The sequence below is a fragment of the Lipotes vexillifer genome, unplaced genomic scaffold (genome assembly GCF_000442215.2).
Source record: "Lipotes vexillifer unplaced genomic scaffold, Lipotes_vexillifer_v1.1 scaffold216, whole genome shotgun sequence".
NCBI classification, from domain to species: domain Eukaryota; kingdom Metazoa; phylum Chordata; class Mammalia; order Artiodactyla; family Lipotidae; genus Lipotes; species Lipotes vexillifer.
In genome coordinates this window covers 1,698,945-1,722,328 of record NW_006779100.1, presented here as the reverse complement: position 1 = coordinate 1,722,328, position 23,384 = coordinate 1,698,945, and the positions used below count along the sequence as shown (strand labels likewise).

Sequence of the window (23,384 nt, the reverse complement as noted above, 5' to 3'; positions counted from 1 at the left end):
GATGATCTGTCCACTGGTGTAAGTGAGGTGTTAAAGTCCCTCACTATTACTGTGTTACTGTCGATTTCCTCTTTTATAGCTGTTAGCAGTTGCCTTATGTATTGAGGTGCTCCTGTGTTGGGGGCATATATATTTATAATTGTTATATCTTCTTCTTGGATTGATCCCTTGATCATTATGTAGTGTCCTTCCTTGTCTCTTGTAACATTCTTTATTTTAAAGTCTAGTTTATCTGATATGAGTACTGCTACTCCAGCTTTCTTTTGATTTCCATTTGCATGGAATATCTTTTTCCATCCCCTCACTTTCAGTCTGTATGTGTCCCTAGGTCTGAAGTGGGTCTCTTGTAGACAGCATATATATGGGTCTTGTTTTTGTATCCATTGAGCCTGCCTCTGTCTTTTGGTTGGAGCATTTAATCCATTCATGTTTAAGGTAATTATCGATACGTTTGTTCCTATGACCATTTTCTTAATTGTTTTGGGTTTGTTTTTGTAGGTCCTTTTCTTCTCTTGTGTTTCCCACTTAGAGAAGTTCCTTTAGCATTTGTTGTAGAGCTGGTTTGGTGGTGCTGAATTCTCTTAGCTTTTGCTTGTCTGTAAAGCTTTTGCTTTCTCCATCAAATCTGAATGAGATCCTTGCTGGGTAGAGTAATCTTGGTTGTAGGTTCTTCCCTTTCATCACTTTAAGTATATCATGCCACTCCCTTCTGGCTTGTAGAGTTTCTGCTGAGAAATCAGCTGTTAACTTTATGGGAGTTCCCTTGTATGTTATTTGTTGTTTTTCCCTTGCTGCTTTCAGTAATTTTTCTTTGTCTTTAATTTTTGCCAATTTCATTACTATGTGTCTTGGTGTGTTTCTACTTGGGTTTATCCTGTATGAGAGTTGTTGTGCTTCCTGGACTTGTGTGGCTATTTCCTTTCCCATGTTAGGGAAGTTTTTGACTATAATCTCTTCAGATATTTTCTCTTGTCCTTTCTGTCTCTCTTCTCCTTCTGGGACCCCTATAATGCAAATGTTGTTGCGTTTAATGTTGTCCCAGAGGTCTCTTAGGCTGTCTTCATTTCTTTTCATTCTTTTTTCTTTATTCTGTTCCGCAGCAGTGAATTCCACCATTCTGTCTTCCAGGTCACTTATCCGTTCTTCTACCTCAGTTATTCTGCTATTGATTCCTTCTAGTGTATTTTTCATTTCAGTTATTGTATTGTTCATCTCTGTTTGTTTGTTCTTTAACTCTTCTAGGTGTTTGTTAAACATTTCTTGCATCTTTTCGATCTTTGCCTCCATTGTTTTTCCGAGGTCCTGGATCATCTTTACTACCATTATTCTGAATTCTTTTTCTGGAAGGTTGCCTATCTCCACTTCATTTAGTTGTTTTTCTGGGGTTTTATCTTGTTCCTCATCTGGTACATAGCCCTCTGCCTTTTCGTCTTGTCTATCTTTCTGTGAATGTGGTTTTTGTTCCACAGGCTGCCGGACTGTAGTTCTTCTTCCTTTTGCTGTCTGCCCTCTGGTGGATGAGGCTTTCTAAGAGGCTTGTGTAGGTTTCCTGATGGGAGGGACTGGTGGTGGGTAGAGCTTAGTGGGACTTTTTGTTTATTAGGGGCAGTAATCCATTATTTTCAGTTGGTTGTAAATATTTTTTCCAGACCATCATTTCTTTTGACTATATTATCTGTTTTGGCAGAAATATTTGAAGTGTACAATGAATATAACAATGACCCATGCTCATATTAACATTATGATATATTGCTTATCTTTTTTCTATTTACATATGATTTTAAAAATTGAACAAATAATAGTTGCATAAATTCTCCTTTAATTCCAGATAAAGCTCAAGTCTCCTTTGATTCCACTAATTCCATTTTCTTTCCTTTTTCCCTGGGAACAGCCACTGTCAAGGGTTGGTATATATCCTTCTAGTCTACTTTTTAAAATTTTTATAAGACAGGGAGATTGAGATCAAGATCTAGTTCAGTGCTTCTCAGAGTGTGGTCTTAAGAGCAGCAGCATCAGCATCACCTGGAAACTTGTTAGAAATGCAAATTGTTAGATCCCCACTCTAGGTCTGCTGAAACAGAAGCTCTAGGGGTGGGATACAGCTAGCAACCTGTTTTTAGCAAACCCTCTGAGTGATTGTTGTGCACACTAAAGTTTAAGAACCATTGTTCATTTTGTTATGAAACAGTAACTCCCCATAGTCCCCTCCCACTAGCCCCTAACAGCCACCATTCTACTTTCTGTCTCAATGAATTTGACTACTCTAGATACCTCATATAAGTGGAAATATAGAGCGTTTGTCTTTTTGTGGCTGTCTTATTTCACTTAGCATAGTGTCCTCAAGGTTCATCCACCTTGTAACATGTGTCAGAATTTCCTTTCTTTAAGGCTGAGTAATATTCCATTGAATGTATATACTAATTTTGTTTATCCAATTTCATTTGTCCCTGGACTTTTGGGTTGCTTCCACCTTTTAGCTATTACAAATAATACTGCTGTGAACATGGGTATACAGATATCTCTTTGAGACGCTGCTTTCAATTCTTTTGTATATATACACAGAAGTGGTATGGTTGGATTGTATGTAAATTCTATTTTTAATTTTTTGAGGAAGTTTTGTCTCCTTTAAGGTTACTTTTGATGGTTTATTCTTTGCTAGGAAATATATTTTTCAATTTTATCAGCAAGGAGTTATGTATATCTATATCTACATATTTTATTTATAATATAGAAATATATAGACACAATGTTTATTTATAATATTTATATATTCTCTAATTATTTTCCTCAATATCCATGTTTATAACTCTTTCCTCATTTCTAATATGTCTCATGTTTCCTCATTTATGTTTTCTAGGGTTTATCTATTCTATTGGTCTTTAAAACCTGGCTTTTTTTTTTGGCTGCATTGGGTCTTTGTTGCTGTGTGTGGGCCTTCTCTAGTTGCGGTGAGCAGGGGCTACTCTTTGTTGTGATGTGCGAGCTTCTCATTGCAGTGGCTTCTCTTGTTGCGGAGCATGGGCTCTAGGTGTGCAGGCTTCAGTAGTTGTGGCACATGGGCTTAGTTGTTCCGCGGCATGTGGGATCTTCCTGGACCAGGGCTCAAATCCATGTCCCCTGCATTGGCAGGCGGATTCTTAACCACTGTGCCACCAGGGAAGTCCCCGTTATTCCTTTATGGCTAAAAAGTTATTTATCAAGAGTACCTGTTTACTAGGATAATAATACAGGCCATATGTGCTGTAAGAATTCAAATGAAGCTTGGATAGTTAGGAAAGTTTTATGGAAGAGGTGTGGAACCTTAGTTGAACCTGAAATAAGAAAGGAATTTAGATTAGAGAAAGAAAGTGAGTGTTGTTCAAGCCAGGGTAATCAAGAAAATGGATATAAAAATGTTGAAGGTATGTTCAGAAAAGTTAGCTAGAGAGTGAAAGGTTCACACAGGCAGTTACAAGAAGTGAAGATGAAGAGCAGATGTGAATAATTTGGAAGACGTTGTGAGCCAGTTTGGGTTTAAACTTTATTCTTCAGGCAATTAGGAGAAGTCTAAAGATTAGGGTTAGAGGTGAGATATGCAGAATAGTGTTTGAGACTGATCAAAAGGAAGTCCAAAGTGGGAGTTGGTTCAGAGGAAATATGAGTTTAGCTTTTAAATTTTTATTTACTTATTTATGTTGTGGTGAAGTAGCAACAAATTTACCCTTTTGACTGTTTTTGAGTGTACAGTTCAGTGGTGTTGAGTACACTCACAGTGTTTTTGTGTTGTTGAGTTGTAGGGGTTCTTTAAATATTGTGGATATTAATCCCTTTTCAGATATATGATTTGCAAATATTTTCTTTCATTCCGTGGATTGTCATTTCACCTCAATACTGTCCTTTGATACACAAAAGTTTTTTAATTTTGATGAAATCCAGTTTATTTTTTGTTGCTTGTGCTTTTTCTGGTATCATATCAAGAAATCATTGCCAAATTCGGTGTTGTAAAGATTGTCTTGTATATTCTCTTATAGGATTTTATAGCTTTAGTTGTTTAGATCTTTGATCCATTTTGAATTCATTTTTATATATAGAGTAAGGGAAGGATTTGACTTCATTCTTTTGCATGTGGACATCCAGTTTTTCCAGCTCTCTTTGTTGGAAAAAACTGTACTTTCTCCACTGAATTTGATCATATATTCGAGGATATCTTTCTGTACTTTCTGTCCTATTCCAGTGGTCTGTATGTCTGCCTTTATAACAGTATCACAGAGTTTTGATTACTGTAGCTTTGTAGTAAGTTTTGAAATCAGGAAGTTTGAGTCTTCCAACTTTGTTCTTTTTCAAGTTTGCTTTGGCTTTTTGGCTTCCTTTGAAAAACCATATGAATTTTTGGATGGGTTTTTCTATTTCTGCAAAAAACACTGTTGGGGTTTTGATAAGGACCGCATTGAATCTGTAGAGTGCTTTGGATAGTATTGCCATCTTAACAGTGTTAAGTTTCCAGTCCTTGAACATGAGATGTGCTTCCGTTTATATCTTCTTTGATTTCTTTCAGCACTGTTTTATAGCTTTCATTGTGCAAGTCTTTCATCTCTTTGGTTAATTCCTAAGTATTTTATTCTTTTTGATGCTTTTATAAGTGGAATTGTTTTCTTAATTTCCTTTTTAAATTGTTCATTGCTGGTGTATAGAAATGCAGTTTGCCTTTTGTGTGTTGATTTTGTATCCTACAACTTTGCTGAATTTGTTTATTAGCTCTAACAGGCTTTTGGTGTGTTTGTGTGTTATCTTCAAGGTTTTCTACATTTAGATCATGTCATCTGAGAACAGAGATAACTTCTTCCTTTCCAGTTTGGATGACTTTTATTTCTTTTTCTTTTCTCATTTCCTTTTCTTTTTCTAATTGTTCTGTGTAGAACTTCCACTAGTATGTTTAATAGAAGTGGCAGAAGCAGGCGTCCATATCTTGTTCCTAATATTAGACCAATAGCTTTTTGTTCACCATTAAGTATGACGTTCGCTATGGGTTGTTCATATATAGCTTTTATCATGTTGAGAAAGCTTATTCAGTGTTTCTGTCATGGGAGGGTGTTGAATTTTGCCAAATGCTTTTTCTGCATCAATGGTGATGATTTTTTCCCCTTCATTTTATTTATGTGATGTATTATGTTGATTGATTTCGTTTTTGAACCATTCATGTCCTCTAGGAATAAATCCCACTTGGTCATAGCATATAATCTTTTTACTATACTGCTGGATTTGGTTTGCTAATTCATGTTGAGGATTCTTCATAGATATTCTTAAGGGAAATTTGTCCATAGTTTTCTTGCAGTGTTTTTGTCTGGTCTTCATATTAGAGTATTGCTAGCCTTAGGGGATGAGTTAGGAAGTGTTTCCTTCTCCTTTAATTTTCTGGAAGTGTTTGAGAAGGACTGGTGTTAATTCTTCTTTAAATACTTGATAGAGTATTCACCAGTGAAGCCGTCTGATCCTGGGCTTTTTCTTTGTAGGGAGGTTTTTTATTACTGATTTAATCTCCTTGCTAGTTAGAGTTCTATTTAGATTTTCTGTTTCTTAATGAGTCAGTTTTGGTAGATAGTGTGTTTCTAGGAATTTGCCCATTTGTCTGGATTATCCTGTTTGTTGGTATATAATTTTTCATAGTGTAATAATCTTTATTTCTGTAAAAACAGTAATGTCCTCATTTTTAATTCTGATTTTTAGTAATTTGAGTCTTCTTTTTTTCTTAATCTAGCTAAAGGTTTGTAAATTTCTTGACCTTTGCAAAGAGCTAACTTTTGATTTTGTTGATTTTCCCCTGTTTTTCTAATTCTCTATTTCATATTGATTTGAGAACTTCCTTTTTTAATGTAAGAGTTTCCAGCTATAAAATTTCCACTTAGCACTGTTTTCTTTAATTTTTGGTATGTTGTATTTTTACTTTGATTTGTCTCAAGATATTTTCTTTGTGTTTTTTTTCTTTGACCAAGAGTGTTGTTTAATTTTTACACATTTGTGAATTTTCCAGTTTTCCTTCTGCTGTTGATTTCTAGTTTCATTTCATTGTGATCAGAAAGATTATATATATTATTTTAATCTCTTTAAATTTATTAAGACTTGTGGCCTAACATCCTGGAAATTGTTGCTTGTGTGTTTGAAAAGAATGTATATTCTGCTGTTGTTGCGTGAGTTTAGCTTTTGGCGTGTTATATTTGAGAATGTGTGTAAGTATAGATGTATTATTTTCAGTGAGGAGTGAGGCCAAAGGGAGAAATTTGTTAATGAGCTGTAGAGAGGGCTGGGATCACAAGAATGCATAACTTTCTATGAGGAATGGAATTTAGAGCACTAGAACAGCCTTAGATATATCCTTAGTTAGAAGGCTGAAGCTTGAATATAGCCTGGAGTTTTAGGTAAAGATGGAACAATTTGAGATAGACAGTAACCAAGAAACTATAATATTTAGAAATTAAAGATAATATAAAAAAGAGAATTTGATCAGCTAAATTCAGGGTTGGGAAGTCAACTACATTGTTTGGGAAGGATGTTTTCTCATGTTCCTTTAATAATTCAACAAAGAAAGGGAAGAACAGGTTCCTTTTTTTGTATTCAAGAAACATTTAAATGATGACAGCTACTTAAATTATGAAATTTAAAACCACAAATATCAATATATCAATTATATATTTCTAGAGTATAATTTTTAGAGGCTAATTTCCTACTTTATTAAGTAAGTCTGAAATCTAAGAAACGTCACATATTATCTAATTGCTGTATTTGAATTTTGTAGAAGTTGTTTCTGGACAGTCTACGAAAAGCACTTGCCGGCCACGGAGGAAGCAGGCAGCTGACTGAAAGCGCTGCAATTGCCTGTGTCAAACTGTGTAAAGCAAGTACTTACATCAATTGGGAAGATAACTCTGTCATCTTCTTACTAGTTCAGTCCATGGTGGTTGATCTTAAGGTAACATGCTTATTATTTCTCTTATACAAACTTAAAAAACGTTAAATGAAGAATAAACTTGTAGTATAAATAGTATACTGGATCACTGTCAAAGATCATTGCAACACAGAAGTTCTGAGTCTTCTTTTATTAAGTTCTTAGGACCTGCTTTTGTTACTGTTCCTCTGGCTACATAAGGTGGCTTAGAATATGAAGAAAACACAGAATGAACCCGTTTTCTTAAATTAGCATAAATATTCAGACTTGGGTTTAAAATAATATAGAAATTTGGGCCTGAAAGGAACCGTATATGGTATAGTAAGAATTTTGAATTTTGTCAGACTGATGAACCATGATATTAGTGCTTTGTGTTTTGTCTGGGAACTAAATGTTACTGCCATCTGTGTGGATGATGTGTTATTATTAAATACTAGTAGAAAAAATACTGCATGACTGTTTAAAGGCTTTTGTTTTCTATTGGGATTTTCATAGAACCTGCTTTTTAATCCAAGTAAACCATTCTCAAGAGGCAGTCAGCCTGCAGATGTGGATCTAATGATTGACTGCCTTGTTTCTTGCTTTCGTATAAGCCCTCACAACAACCAACACTTTAAGGTGAGAGCATAGGTTTTGATCCAATTGTGTTTACTGATGCTGTTGATCCTTTTAAATGTGAAAAGAGTAGAAAAATGAATAGATTACACCTTTATCAGTATTGCTTATTATTATATGTTAAAGTTAATTTCAAGACCTTAAAAATTTATTCTATTTTTAAAAAAACTTTCTTTTTGTTGTTCCTTTTGTCCTCATATATATTACTATATATTTTTCTCATAGAAGTAATCATCACTTTTTTTCTTTCCTTTGTAGATCTGTCTGGCTCAGAATTCCCCTTCTACATTTCACTATGTGCTGGTAAATTCACTCCATCGAATCATCACCAATGTAAGTCCAAAAGGTATTGCTAAATTACTTAAAATTTTTTTTTCTTTACTCTTTTTTTTATTTCTTTTTAAGAAAGACGTTTTTGGTTTACAAAAGATTTTGGATTTAGATGTATGATATAGGAAGATTTCTCACACATGATTCTATCTAATAACTGATATACAGTTGTATTTTTCATATTTAATCTTGACCTCAGGGCCCTTATTGAGGAAGATGGAGTTAATAGGATCCTTTGGAAAGATTAAACTTAAGAGATATTTGGATCAGAAGCCCTTGAGAACAGTGCCACTGAAAATATAATTTAACATTTTCATCCCAAAGCTCTTCACATATTATTTTAATACTCTTAGCCCTTTCCCAGCATTTGGTACATTCTTACTTGTCACCTTACTGTTTAAGTTTAAAAGTAGCAGTATTTATGTTGTAGCCCATTATGTATATTTAAAAAATGGTGAGACCATATTTGATTGCACTTTTTAGTGCAAATGAAAGATTTTCACTTAAACAAATGAAACATTAACACTTAGAGGCATTTACATGATATAAAAGCATATCAGACAAAATAAGCAAACTTATTAAAAGGTACTTGTGAAACCTTCGACTCTGATGTGAGTACATCAAGTAGAAAGATAGTAACCGTATTAGATTTGGACCATGGATTTTAAAAATTCTCTTCTTCTGATCATATTTTGAAGGTTTTCAAGTGTTATTTACCATAGCTCCACTTTTATCCATTTTTGGATATTCACATGTAAGTGTAAATTGTTCAACTTTTTCCTGTTTTCCTCCCTTAAAAAGGACTTTAATCATTGATAACTTAGGTGTATTTGTCCTCTTTATAATCAAATTTCATTTTAAAAGAGTGTCTCTAGTGAGTTAAAAATGTCCTTCTCACCTTCATTTGCCTTGGATGTATTGAACTTATATCAAATTCTGCCACATTTTCTTTTATCCATTCCTGCAGAGGAATAATAACTATTAATAAAACTATGTAGAGACACATTTAGTTTTTCTCAGTGGGGTGCTAGTAGCATTTTTGGTCAGGACAATCTTTACAATGCAGGACTGCCTTGTGCATTGTAGGACATTTAGCATCCCTGGTCCTCATTTCATTACATACCTTTTTTGCCACTTCCCTCCTCTCCCATCTCTGCCCCCAGACAGTAAGAATAACTGAAAATGCCTAAGAGAATGATTCCTCTCTCAGTTGAGGATCAGTTATAGGTAGAAGTAACATTAACTACAGTTTTTTGCAAAAGGGAAAGTTTAATGAATCTGATATTGCAGATAAGGTATGTTTGTATTAAAAACTTAGAAAAAATTTTATTTTGCTTTTGCCAGTGTAATGAGCTAAGACATTGTACCCTTGTTTACTTTCAAGACCATTAATTTAAAAACAGTGATTTTTACCCTTCATGTTTATGTGTAATTCAGAAATAAAATATTATTACTTTTTTCTCCTTTGGTTTATAATACTAAAAACATTCTATTTATTAGAGTGGATGGTTTACATAAATGCTTAAAGCTTGTATTTAATAAACCCAAGTGTATACTTTTTTGATACTCTGTGGCTAGTTACTTTAACTGTGAAATATTTTTGTCTACAATTGAATATATAGAGCACTTTCAAGCATGGACTTGGCACTGCTGTAAGTGGCTGAGCTGCTCCTTTGTGGGTTTAAAGCATGCCTGGAGTGGTCCTTCATGCATGCCTCAATGTGTATGGTGAAGTGGTTGTGCATCCTTCTGTACTCTAATGAGTACTGCATGTGTGAAGGTGGAGTGTGTCTGTATCAGAGGCCACATAAATACGAAATCTATTTTTATAAAGAAAAACCTATATTGACTAACTTTTAAACTATTAAGTGTTAGTAACCTTTTAATGACTAGCTTGAAAAGGAACATAAGTTTGAGTCTATAAAATATCTTTTATAGTTGGACCTTAGATAATGATACTTTATTACAATAGATTGTTTGATAAATTGTTTCTTGTTAGGGTTTTTCTTTCCTTTGGTTTGAGGCTAAGAGATATTGAATCTGAAGTAATTTCTGATTGAAAAGGACTATGTATAAAGTAAATATGCTAATTTATGGAATTGACTATTATAGAATCTCACTTAATGCAGATATTATGGAAATATTCTGTCTTGAAATCACATAAAATTTTTCTTAGATATTTGGACTCCCAATCTTAAATTTATTTGTAGTATAAGATTTCCTTTTGGGCTTCCCTGGTGGCACAGTGGTTGAGAATCTGCCTGCTGATGCAGGGGACGCGGGTTCGTGCCCCGGTCCAAGAGGATCCCACATGCCGCAGAGCGGCTGGGCCTGTGGGCCATGGCTGCTGAGCCTGCGCGTCCGGAGCCTGTGCTCCACGTCGGGAGAGGCCACAGTGGTGAGAGGCCCGCGTACCGCAAAAAAAAAAAAAAGATTTCCTTTTAAATGATTCTTGGTTCAATACACCTCATAAGTTTTCTTCTTCCTTGCTTTTTCAGCCAGCTCACAGATTTTTTAAAATTACCACATTCTCAAATTAGATAAATGGTTTACTGATGTGATTTTGGGAGTGTATATAGAAGTAGTAATGATGTTTGCAGTTTTGTTTTGCTTTCGTGAAACATACTCATGTTCAGTTCATAAGTACTGTGTTTAGTTCTAAAAGAGTCCACTGTTTCTTCTTAAGCAATCTGAAAATCCAGTCACTATTTGAATTTGATTATAATTTAAGCTTTTATCAGTTTCTAAAATGGTACGTGTAGTACCGTCACCTTTTTTATTACGGAATGCCGTAAGAGACGAATTGTAGTTAAAAGATCTGTGTTACGTGCATAATCTTTATACGCTTCCTTTAGGTTAGATTAGATATGTTGTTATAATTGGGCAATTAAAGAAATAATATATACATATATGAACCAAATATCTCTCCCATCAGTGGACCATGCTATAGCTGGTATAGTACTTAGTATTGTTTTTTCCTTATGGCAGTTTAGTGTAGTTTACTTAAGGATAGTTCACATATTGAGAATGAGATGATCTCATTCTATTGAGCGGGTTTGGTTGAAGAAATTATTTCCAAGGCATGTGAAATTTATTGAAATAATCTTGAAGAATTGCCACATGGTTTGCTTATATTATGAAAGTATTGCCATTTGTTTAGCAATGAACTTAGAATTTTCAAGGACAAAAAAGAATAAGTCTACCTTAGTTGACTGGTCTCAGAAAGGACACATTTAATAACTGCTTGGAAAACTAAAATTTTTACCAACTACATAATGTCTAGGTTTTAGTGCCTATTTTATTTGAAAGTGTATCTTTAAATTTTACTTTAAAATGAATGATTTTATATATTATGAAAAATAGAAATTTTGAAAATAACTAAATCTTAAGTTAAAATCAAGTTATTTAATAGGGTATACCTGGTACCATGATACAATTTCAACAGCTATCAAAATGACATAGTAGTTTGGATAGGATGTTACATGGGATGCATATGTCTTTAGTTCAGCAGTTTCTGACAAGATATTATAGGGTCAGTAGAGTGAGGAGGACTCTTATCTCAAAGCATTTTGTGATTAGTTAGTCTTTGTTACTTTAAGCTGATTAACACAAGCTGTATAAATTAGTAGATATATGGAAATCAAGGTGTATTGATTGCACTGTGCAAGTCAGGTGACCAAATTGACTAACATTTAAGGAATTCATTATATAACGAAACTAATAAAACTTTATCATTTGTTAGGAAGTAAATTAAGAGTTTGAGAGAAAAATAGAAACAATCATACTATCCAAATAAAAGTATTTCTTTCCTCATAACATAGGAGTTTTTTCATAAATGGAGTTCAGTATTGATTGTATTTTATAAATTGGTTTTATAGTATACTATCCAGTAAATAGAGTTTGTAATCCAAAATTTGGGGTTTAGGTAATATAACCTGATGCTACTGTAAATATTCTGAGAGTTATGGCTAAAAAAATTAAATGTTGAGAATTTAACTAGCTTAGTTTCAAATTAGAAGGAACTTGGGAATAGGATGTGAAGCTATCACATCCCCTTACCTAGTGTTTCAAATTGTTCTTTCAGGTATTTCTTATAGCAGGAGTATTATAAATTGGAAGCCTGTATTTTAAGTCATCCTATTCCTTGCATACTCTCTATATGTAGTGAAAATTCATCCAGTCATTTTTGTATTCACTGATAGACAAACTTAATAGTTTTAGTGATTTTCATAATTGTCATTTTCCATAATATAGTAATTAATTCATTTAAAAGTAAAAGTAAAAGATACACTTTCAAGTAAAATAGGCACTAAAAACTAGAATCAAAGCTAAATAAACAGGTTAAACTGTAGAAAAATATTTACATAAAATAATTACTTAAAAAATATTTAGCTATGATCATTTTGTCTTTGTGGTGATCATTAGTCTTCTCATGTATTGTGCCATCATTGCATATCAATTTAAGATTATAGGTTTACTAATAGCTTTATCTCATTTACTAATTTCATGTTGTAATTATCATTGTCTGTAGGCATATAAGTAATGGTTTATCACATATTCCTTCAACACTGTGTTGAGCCACTAATCTCTTTTAAAACTGATAATAGCATTCTTGCCTTGGGAAATATATACTATATATGCATATGTTTCTGAAATGTGTAAAACATTAAACTTATAAAAAAGAAAAAGATTGCCTACAGAATTAGTCCTCTAAAAACTTTGTTTTTCAGATTCACTAGATTATCAGTGAGAAAAGACCAGTCTCAAATGCTCACGCTTATGTAGTGAGTGATTTGTTTCATGTTCATTATGATATTTTAAAATAGATGTATGGTTTGGTGTTTGAATTAAAGACATTACTTGAAGACTTTGGAAATCATAGTGTGTGTTTGCATGGTCTTAGGAAATTTCTCACAAAGTGATAAACCATAAAACTACAGTGATTACCAGAGCATATAACTCATGCAAATTTGGACTTTTCCTTTCTTATGGTCTCTGTTTTTCTCCAGTCTGCATTGGATTGGTGGCCTAAGATTGATGCCGTATATTGTCACTCAGTTGAACTTCGAAATATGTTTGGTGAAACACTTCATAAAGCAGTCCAGGGTTGTGGAGCGCACCCAGCAATACGAATGGCACCGGTAAGATGAATCATGAATTTTGAATTCCACCTTCTTGCAATTGCGTTTTCAGTGTCTTTATCCCATTCTTGCTGTTTTGATTTTTTTAGAAAATCACATGAGACCTTTCTTTTCAGTAAGTATTGTGGTATGTTGAATACTGCAATATTGTTGCAATACTAGTTAATGATGTATGTTTTCCACTATTTCAGTGAGTTTAACTTACTTTTCTTATAGATATTTTCTAACAAAATGCTGTTAAAATCTTAATGAATGTTACTTTTTCTTTCTTTTTTTAGTTTCTTTTTCCTTTAATCTTTCCTTATGAATCAAAATAGTTTGATTAGCTCCTCATCTTTTGGGGGTGAGTAAGGGAAGCTGACTCCTGGGTTAGAGTGAATGTTCCTACTAATGCATAGTTTTGCCCATTGGATGCTGAATATTGCACACAGGAAATTACAAATAAAATTTAAAGTTTATATTTAAAATAAAAATATTTCATATTTCATTAAACATGCTTTGAACACTTAAAATGATAGGCACTTTGATATTAAAGTTTGACTGTTTAAACTTAATAAAAGTAGATATTTTCAAATAAGCATTCTCACAGATTAATACTCTTAATTTGGAAACTCATATAGAACCAATTTAAAAAGACAATTAGAAGATGGTAGAAGTCATTTCTTGGTATTCATGTAGAGCCGGAGTATTATACATGGCAACTCTTGACATTGATTGGTAGTGCTTTGTCTTCTGCTTCTTATTTTCTATTCTTTTTGGCTACTGTCGCTCACATGATCAGATGCCAACCAGTCACTGTTTTCCATGGCAGTGGGCAGTGGCTGTATGTATGACCATTGTAACTACCTCAGAAAAGTCCTTGGTTTCTTTGACTTTTCTGTGTATAGTTACCATTATAGTCACGTCATGTCATTTCACATGAAAATGTGGCATGTGGCATGTTTTCACCTATTGGTTTTAATAGTAAATTAGCCACTTCACACTTAAAAGATAATCTAAACAGCTTTCTTCCTGGCATACATCTCTTTTTCCAAGTTCCCTCAGTCAGTAAAATATTTTGGTTTTATACAGTTCTAGTTCACTCTGATCCAGTTGTCAGCCATTGTTTCTGAGGATTGTTTATCTTAGATCTTCACATAGAGAAGTTTGCTACCCTATATATTTTGGGATTATTTAGCCCAAAAAATTATAGCCAAAAGAGCATGGCAGTCATGTTTTATTAAATAAAATGCAAAGTTATCTTTAGTTTTTGTAATGCCAAGTATTTAATTTTTTAAAAAAATGAAAATTTCAATCCAAGTATAAATTAATTGGAGATAAACATAAAAGCTACTTAAATGTTATTAACTTGACATTCATTTTTAAAAAGTTTTAGAAAATGACTTAAAATAAACTGTTTAAAAATTATTTACTGACCTATTTATTCATTCCAAGTATCCTCTGGGAAGTTAGAACTTTGACTTTTTAATTAAATTAAATTAAATTTATTTATTTATTTATTGGTTGTGTTGGGTCTTCGTTGCTATGCACGGGCTTTCTCTAGTTGTGGAGAGTGGGGGCTACTTTTCGTTGCAGTGTGTGGGCTTCTCTTTGCGGTGGCTTCTCCTGTTGTGGAGCACGGGCTCTAGGCGCGCAGGCTTCAGTAGTTGTGGCACGTGGGCTCAGTAGTTGTGGCTTGTGGGCTTAGTTGCTCCGCGGCATGTGGGATCTTCCTGGGCCAGGGCTTGAACCTATGTCCCCTGCATTGGCAGGCAGATTCTTAACCACTGTGCCACCAGGGAAGCCCAGCAGGCGGATCCTTAACCACTGTGCCACCGGGGAAGTCCGTGAAATTTTATATGTATGTGTATTTGTACATAATGGCCAAGGGACGGCTTCCTGGCTGATACTCTTTTTTTATTTTTTTAACTTTTTATTTTATATGGGAGTATAGCTGATTGACAATGTTGTGATAGTTTCAGGTGTACAACAAAGCAACTCAGCCATACATATACATGTATCCATTCTCCCCCAAACTCCCCTCCCATCCAAGCTCTGGCTGATACTCTTATCAGGGAAAATAATCATCAAATCTACTATGAAATAATTTTTTAGGAGAAAATGCTTCAATTTGGATGATCCTTAAGGTGAATCTTATCTCTCTTAAGCCTGGTGAGTGAACAGTCTGACAACAAATATAGGAAGTATCGAGTTTCCGCTAGCTGCCAAGCACATTGTTAATGCCAGGGAAGCATGATGAGCTAAACAGTCACAGAGATGCCAGTCTTGTAGGTTTTGCTTGAAAACTTCTAATGAAGAGCCAACTACAGTGCCCATAAAGTCTGGAAACAGTCAAATATACATAATGAATGGTTTAGAGATACTTTACATCAGGGTTTCCCAACTTTGGCACTACTGACATTTTGGCATGGTTAATTCTTTGTTGTAGGGGACTGTCCTGTGCATTGTGGGATGTTTAACAGCACCTTTAGCGTCTACCGACTAGACACCAATAGCATCTCTTGCCCCCCAGCCAGTCATGAAAAACAAAAATGTCTACAGACATTTTTCAGATATTCCCTGGGGAACAAAATTGCCCCCAGTTGAGAACCACTGTATGACATGATATGTTCAGTGGGTTGTTATTATTTGCATTGCCTCAGATAATTTGTGGCTCTGATAAACCTTAGCTTTCAGTTTGCTGCAGAAGTAATCAAGGATTTCATTGTGTCAAGTTAAAATAATATGTGTTTCTAGGCTTTACAACTACTTTGTATTTTGGATATGGATACATTTCTTTCTGTAAAGAGCCAAGTATTTAAAAATTTATCTCCAACCAAGATCAACTCATGTCCCTATCACTCCCAGCTATCATGATCCTCTCTCTTTTTTTGGAGCTCTATAGAACCCTTCTGATTCTTCCATAAGACAGCACTGCAGGGGGGATGGGATTAAGTGGGAGGTTGGGATTGACATATATACACTATCGATACTATGTATAAAATAGGTAACTAATGAGAACCTACTGTATAGCACAGGGAACTCTACTCAGTGCTCTGTGGTGACCTAAATGAGAAGGAACTCCAAAAAAGAGGGGATATATGTATATGTATAGCTGATTCACTTTGCTGTGCAGTATAAACTAACACAGTATGGTAAAGCAACTATACTCCAATTAAGAAAAAAAAAAAAGAAGTGGCACAGGAGATCAAATAAAGAAAACAAGATCCATACACACACACACACACGTACACACAAAGACAGCACTGCAGATATTTGAATAAAGTTATACTGTACTGCTAAGGGTTCTTCAAAAGTGTGTGTAGGTATGCACTTTGTTTCCTCTGTTTTTACAGCTAAGGAAACTGAGGCACAAGTACTGTTAAATGAAAGACATATCATCACATGGTTAGTAAATAGTCAACATTCAGTCCAGTGTCTTTCCAGTTCTTCAGCTGTCTTCCCCTACCCTTGTTTTAGCTTGATGAAAGCAGGAGCCTTGTCTGGCTTGTCCAGCACCCAGTTCCTGGTCCCTAGAACAGTATCTGGCATTTCGTAGGCATCTAGTACATATTTGTTGAATTTCTTACTTGACCTGCTTTCAAAACCCTCCTCCATCTGGTATGCTGCTCTTCTGGAAAGAACCTTCATTGCTTTTTTTCAATGAAAATGACATATTAAGGTCTGAGTTTAGTGTTCTAGATGTGGTATAATAATTGATGAAAACTGTTAACCTGCTGTGTCTGCATATGATGTTTCTACTAATACAGTCAAAGATTGCATTATTTTAGATTAAGCTTTTAATCATTTAAACTCTTTAGCCTTTTCCATATGAACATTGAGCCATAGCTTCTCCATTTTGTACTTTTGTAGTATTTTTAAAAACTTGAGATATTTATCTCAGCACTAATCATTTATGTTTTAAAAATAAGATAGCCTGTTAATGATATGTGTAAATTCTGCACGAAAATTTTCCTTCTTAAAGGGAATCCTGGCTCAGCACATGGTTATTACATGCCTATAATTCAGTCATGGCCTTAATTAACTTAACAGATGGTTTTGGCCCTTCATAAACACCTGAGTACTCTGATTCATGAATTTTTTCCTGGGCTGACTGCCTCTCCTCTTTGGCCAATGTGCGTATACCAGGTTGGATTCCTACTATTATTTGCAATGTGGAAGATTAATTAATAAACTAATGGATGGTTTATTTTTCTTACATTTCTAGCCAAGAAATATCTTTCTTCTTTAGCATGTTATTTTTGACTTTAGGTAACCCACTAATGGTCACTAATTAAAAGGTATTTGAATTGAAAAATTTATTTAAAATTTTCGAGTCTTTTCCCCAGTTTTATTGAGATATAATTGACCCACAGCACTATATGAGTTTAAGATGTACTGCATAATAACTTAAGTTTCATATACTGTGAAATGATTACCACAATATGTTAGGTTAACATCCATCATTTCATACACATACGAAAAAAAAAGAAAAAAAGGTTTTTTCCTTGTGATGGGAACTCAGGATCTACTTTCTTAACAACTTTCCATACAGCAGTGTTAACTATAGTCATCATGTTGTACATCCCCAGTACTTATTTACCTTATAACTGAAAGTTTGTATATTTTGACCATTTCATCCAATTCTCCCAACCTCTACTCCCTGTGTCTGGTAACCAGAAATCTGAGCTCTTTTTCTATGAGTTTGTTTTTTGTTTTGTTTTGTTTTTAAGATACCACATATAAGTGAGATCATACAGTATTTGTCTTTCTCTGTCTGACTCATTTCACTTAGCATAATGCCCTCCAGGTCCACTCATGTTGTCCAAATGGCATGATTTCCTTCTTTTTTATGGTTGAATAATAATCCATTATGTGTGTGTGTGTGTGTGTGTGTGTGTGTGTGTGTGTACCAGTTTCATGACACTTGTTTCCATGTCTTGGCTATTGTAAGTAATGCTGCAGTGAACATAGGGATGCAGATGTATCTTTGGCATAGTGTTTTTATTTTCTTTGGACAAATACCCAAAAGTAGAATTGCTGGATCTTATGGTAATTCTATTGTTAATTTTTTGAGGAACCACCATACTGTTTTCCCCAGTGGCTGTACCAGTTAAATCCCACCAGTAGTGCACAAGGGTTCCCTTTTCTCCACACCTTCACCAGCATTTGTTATCTTTTCTTTTTTTAAAAGAAATATTTATTTTAGCTGTGTTAGGTCTTCGTTTCTGTGCGAGGGCTTTCTCTAGTTGTGGCAAGCTGGGGCCACTCTTCATCGTGGTGCGCGGGCCTCTCACTATCGCGGCCTCTCGTATTGCGGAGCACAGGCTCCAGACGTGCAGGCTCAGTCGTTGTAGCTCACGGGCCTAGTTGCTCCGCGGCATGTGGGATCTTCCCAGACCAGGGCTCGAACCCGTGTCCCCTGCATTAGCAGGCAGATTCTCAACCACTGCGCCACCAGGAAGGCCCAGCATTTGTTATCTTTTGTCTTTTTGATGATAGTCATTGTCTCATAGGTGTGAGGTGATAGCTCGTTGTGACTTTATTTTCCGATGGTTAGTGATTTGAGTACCTTTTCATGTGTCTGTTTGTATGTCTTCTTTGGAAAAATGTTTATTCGTGTCCTTTACCCATTTTAAAATTGGATTATTTGGATTTTGCTGTTGAGATACGTGAATTCTTTACGTATCTTGGATATTAACCACTTATCAATTTATGATTTGCACATTTTTTCCATTCCCTAGGTTGTCTTTTCATTTTGTTAATCATTTGTTTTCCTGTGCAGAAACTTTTTAGTTTGAAAAATAACACCCCACTTGTTATTTTGTTGTTTGTGCTTTAGGTGTCATATACAAAAAAATCATTGCCAAGACTCATGTCAAGGAGGTTTTTTTTTTCTGTTTTCTTCTGGAAGTTTTATGGTTTCCAGTCTTACATTTAAGTCTTTAGTCTATTTCAAGTTAATAATTGTGAGCGGTGTAGAATTTTTCAAGTTTTACATTTTGTATTAGGCAGCCATGCTGGAACAAAATTTGTATGCTGCTATCTGAGATTGGTATGATATAATCAAACTATTATTTACTTTTTGGAAATGGTTAATAAGTAGATAATTTTTATATCTGCTAATTGTTCTCTGCTCCGTTTTCCTGTGCAATGGCTGCATCATGGAAGAACAGTTACACTTAGTGACATTTTAATAAATAAATTTGTTTAATGAAAGTTTTACCTTGATCTACGGTGTTACTTCGACTTAGAATGAAAAGAAGTTTAATGGGAGCAAACAGTAAAAACAGGATTTATTAAATATATTTGGTAAGACGTTTGTTGTGGGATTATAAATACAAAAGCAACTTGTATTTGTAAGTTTTGCTATTTATTTTCTGTAGTGACATTCCTGTAGTACATTAGATAGTTTTTCTTCCACACTGAGGGCAAAAACCTTCAGTGTTCTTGGGCATAATAACAAATGCATTTCTCACATGTAAACATTGACAGTAATTGCTGTATGTTATAGATATGCATCTCTACTTTTTACCTTTGAAGTTCAGCCTTTTACAAGGACATTTTTATTATGAGTCCATAGATGCTGGATATTCTCCTATCTGTGTATTTGCATATAAAAACATACATGTCAAAAGCATACATTTTTGTTTCCTTTTAAAGGAAAAGGGGAAATGTTTTGTAAGAACAGATAGAAAGGTGGTATTGGATCCAGAATATAATTGTTGGGTTTCCGGTTGAATAACATCCATAAAAATAGTATTAACACAGCATCTGCCATAGTATCTCTGTAATTGAAACACATTTTCCATGATTTAATTTTTCTCAAAGAATTCTTTCTCTGTTTTATCAATGTTCTTCAGGCAAAATACATGCATTCTGTAACTTGAGAGAGATGGAATACCATTAAAGGAAAAAGAAAATCTTACAGTTAAACTGTTAAATACAGAGATTGCCTGTATAGCATATTTCATCAATTCTAAGAAGTACCTATTTAACATTTCTGAAATTGGGGTTCATCTTATTTGTATGATGTCTTACAGTTGACAGTGAGTTTTCATTCCTTGTGGTACATAAAATGATGGTGCATCTTACAGTTGTTAACGTCATTGATTCTATGAAATATTTGTGTATACCTGTATGAGATGTTTTGTTAAATGAGTTGCTTACTGTATGTATCTGTGAGAGCTATAGAATAAATATTTTATCTCTAATATTTTCACATTTGAAAAATTGTTTTTAACATAGGAGTCAACCTTATATTAAAGCTTTTAGTATCTTAGCAGATTTTCACTTAAACTTTATTAGATTATATAAGAATAATGTTGCAAAAATAATTATTTGCTTTTCAAGCTTAATTATATTAATCTTGTACTTTCTATTGGTTTCTACTAAGACTACACATTTGGTGGTGTAAAATATGTCCCTTTATTTTTCAAAGCTTTTTAAAAATAGATTTACTTGAAAAAGTTGAATAGCTATTATCCTGATTCTGATGTCTGATTCTTACAAGGTGAATGTCATGTTTTTGTTTTTAGAGTCTTACATTTAAAGAAAAAGTAACAAGCCTTAAATTTAAAGAAAAACCTACAGACCTGGAGACAAGAAGCTATAAGTATCTTCTCTTGTCCATGGTGAAACTAATTCATGCAGATCCAAAGCTCTTGCTTTGTGTAAGTATTTTTTATAAAATGCCTTGAAATTATACTTAGTTTGGTTTAGCTGAAAAGCCAAAACCTTGAAGGTGATTGTTAGCTCAAGAACACTTACTGACCTTCCTGATCATACATGAAACCTAAGAGATCCCTAAGAAAACGAACTTACAGAGAATACTAATATAATTAGATCAGATTTCTTAACCTTTTGTCTTAATTTTTCTTATCATTAAACTAACATACTTTGGTAAGATCTTCTGTCCATACCCGGCTACCAGATTATATATTATTCAGGCATAATCCTGGGATGGGGTTTAGATGTAATGAAGCAACCATAAATTGAGTGCTTCCTGTATCTACACAGTTGGTTTCTTAAGTCTCCAATTGCTATTGCCAAAAAATTGAGTTTTTCCATCCCCCTTTCTTCCTGTCATCAGCCTTTTAATATCACTGGCTTTGCCTATGTATACTGTATTGGGAGAAAAAGGAGTTAAAAATGGGTATGGTTAGGGCTTCCCTGGTGGCGCAGTGGTTGAGAGTCTGCCTGCCGATGCAGGGGACACGGGTTCGTGCCCCGGTCCAGGAAGATCCCACATGCCACGGAGCGGCTAGGCCTGTGAGCTATGGCCGCTGAGCCTGTGCTCTGCAACGGGAGAGGCCACAACAGCGAGAGGCCCGCGTACCGCAAAAAAAAAAGAAAAAAAGAAAAAAAAAATGGGTATGGTTAGCGCTCAATTATTGTGGTAACTCTGCTCTTGACAGCCTCAGATGGTTATTAGATTCCTGAAAGCATCACTGTAGTACACAAGATAATTAAGAACTAACAAGTATAAATGAGTGACAGTTATATGAAAGGATGAAAAGCATTGGTTCTGGAGACATATTAGCTATGTGATTTGGGTGACTTAACCTCTCTGTGTTTAGTTTTCTTATCTGAAATGTTGTGATGATAATAATAGTTCCTACCTTAGCTTGTTAAGCAGAGTGAGATAGTACATGTCATGCTTTTAGGAACAATGCAAAATAAATGCATAATGAGCACTAAATAAATGTTATATATTATTACTATTAATAAAATACAGTTAACATTAACATTAATATTATTAATGCCCCAAACATAACAGAAATATATTGTGAAGCTCATAGGATAACATATTTAACCTCTGTGAAATTTCTTCAGTCCTTGGAGAGCAGCATACAGAACGATTTCCTATTGCTTTGTTCAGCAACAGGCTTTTTAAGTGCTAAGGGTACTTTTAATTTTGATGGTATATTTTTCAAATTACTATACTATAGGAGTTCATAACTTGATGTCCATAGTTTCAAGAGTTCTTTGAGTCCTCTGAATTTAAAAAAGTATTTATGTAAATTTTTTTTCTGTAGAGAAAAGAGATGAGAGAGAGACAGAATTCCCAAAAGGATTAGTGACCCCCCCCCCCCCCAAAAGGCCTATGTTGTTTTGAACTCTTTGAAAAAAAAGCCCATCCAAATTTGGGAGTCTAATAGAATAAATTGTTAGAACTTTGGTGTGGAAAAAGTCCTAAAATCTATCATTAAGACTTTATAAAAGGAATGAAATAACTTTTTCCCCTCATTTCTTTGTTATGTAGCCCAGGTTACTTGTGGTGTTTCATCATGCATGTCATATATTAGCACCACTCTGTTTGCATAGCTATAATTCGGAATCAGAGAATACATCAAAGTCACCAGTGCCTTCTGTGTTAAATATTTTATTGTCAAGGAACAACAATTTAAGCAAAAAGTGCTGTTTTCCACGTTTAAAATTTAGCAAGCAGAAAAGGATCATTTAAAATAGAAGTTATTTTCTTTGCTGCCATCTAGTGGTTAAATAACTTTTCTCAGAGTAATCAAAGGTAAGCTAAAATAGTGAAAGATTCATTGTAAATATTTGATTATTTTATATTTTACCTATAAAAATCTAAATCTTAGTAAATAGGATAAATATAGGAATAACTGTTAAGTGATTTCAGTCATGGTTTTTTAAAGTAATGTGATTTTATTGTCTTCTGTCTCTACCTCTCTATCCTAATTCATACTACTCTCAATTTTTCAAGCCTCCTAATTGCTCAGCTTGCATCATCTCTTGCTTCCTTTTAATCATTTCTCTGCACTAAAGTTAAAGTGATATCTTCAAAAAGCAAATCTTATGCTTCCTGCCCAGCTTAAAACCTTTTAGTTGAGGTTGCTTTGGGAATAAAGCAAACTCCAAATAGACCTACATGGTTTTGCAGCGTTTGACTCCCATCTACCACCTCTGCAACATCTAGCATTATATTTGTCGTCTTTACTCTAGTCATGATGGCCTTTCACTCCCTCTTACTACATTCCTTCATGCCTATCCATGCACTTGCAGTTCCTCTGCCTACAGTATGCTTCCCTATCCTCTGCCCTCTTCACATAGTAATTCCTAATTCTGAGCTGTTATCACTGCCCTAAGGCAGCATCCCTGCCTATACCACATTTCCCTGTTACAAGTGCTCATAGCAGCATGTAACTTCATAATTCTTTCTCATTTGCAATTTAAACTTGTTGATCTAATTATTTTATTGATGTTTGTCTTTCCCACCAGACTACATGCTCCAAGAGGGTAGGAAACATGTCTGTTTTACTTGTTGTGTCTTTCGTGTTCAGTAAATGTTATTGGGTTATTAATGAATTAATACAAATGTCAGAAAAATAGGCAGTTTTTGAATTATAGATACACTGGGGTGAGGCTTACCTTAA

General features: G+C 34.3%; 1 protein-coding gene across 2 annotated transcripts in view; it reads left to right on the top strand.

The window, feature by feature from the left end:
• The window catches only part of NF1 (neurofibromin 1), a 250,910-nt gene that overhangs the window by 78,221 nt on the left and 149,305 nt on the right, over positions 1 to 23,384 (top strand). For both annotated transcript variants that reach the window (XM_007452391.1, XM_007452392.1), the window contains exons 9-13: positions 6,770 to 6,943; positions 7,415 to 7,537; positions 7,793 to 7,867; positions 12,874 to 13,005; positions 20,523 to 20,657. In XM_007452391.1, coding sequence (XP_007452453.1) covers positions 6,770 to 6,943; positions 7,415 to 7,537; positions 7,793 to 7,867; positions 12,874 to 13,005; positions 20,523 to 20,657 — 639 coding nt within the window. The remainder of the gene's footprint in view (positions 1 to 6,769; positions 6,944 to 7,414; positions 7,538 to 7,792; positions 7,868 to 12,873; positions 13,006 to 20,522; positions 20,658 to 23,384) is intronic.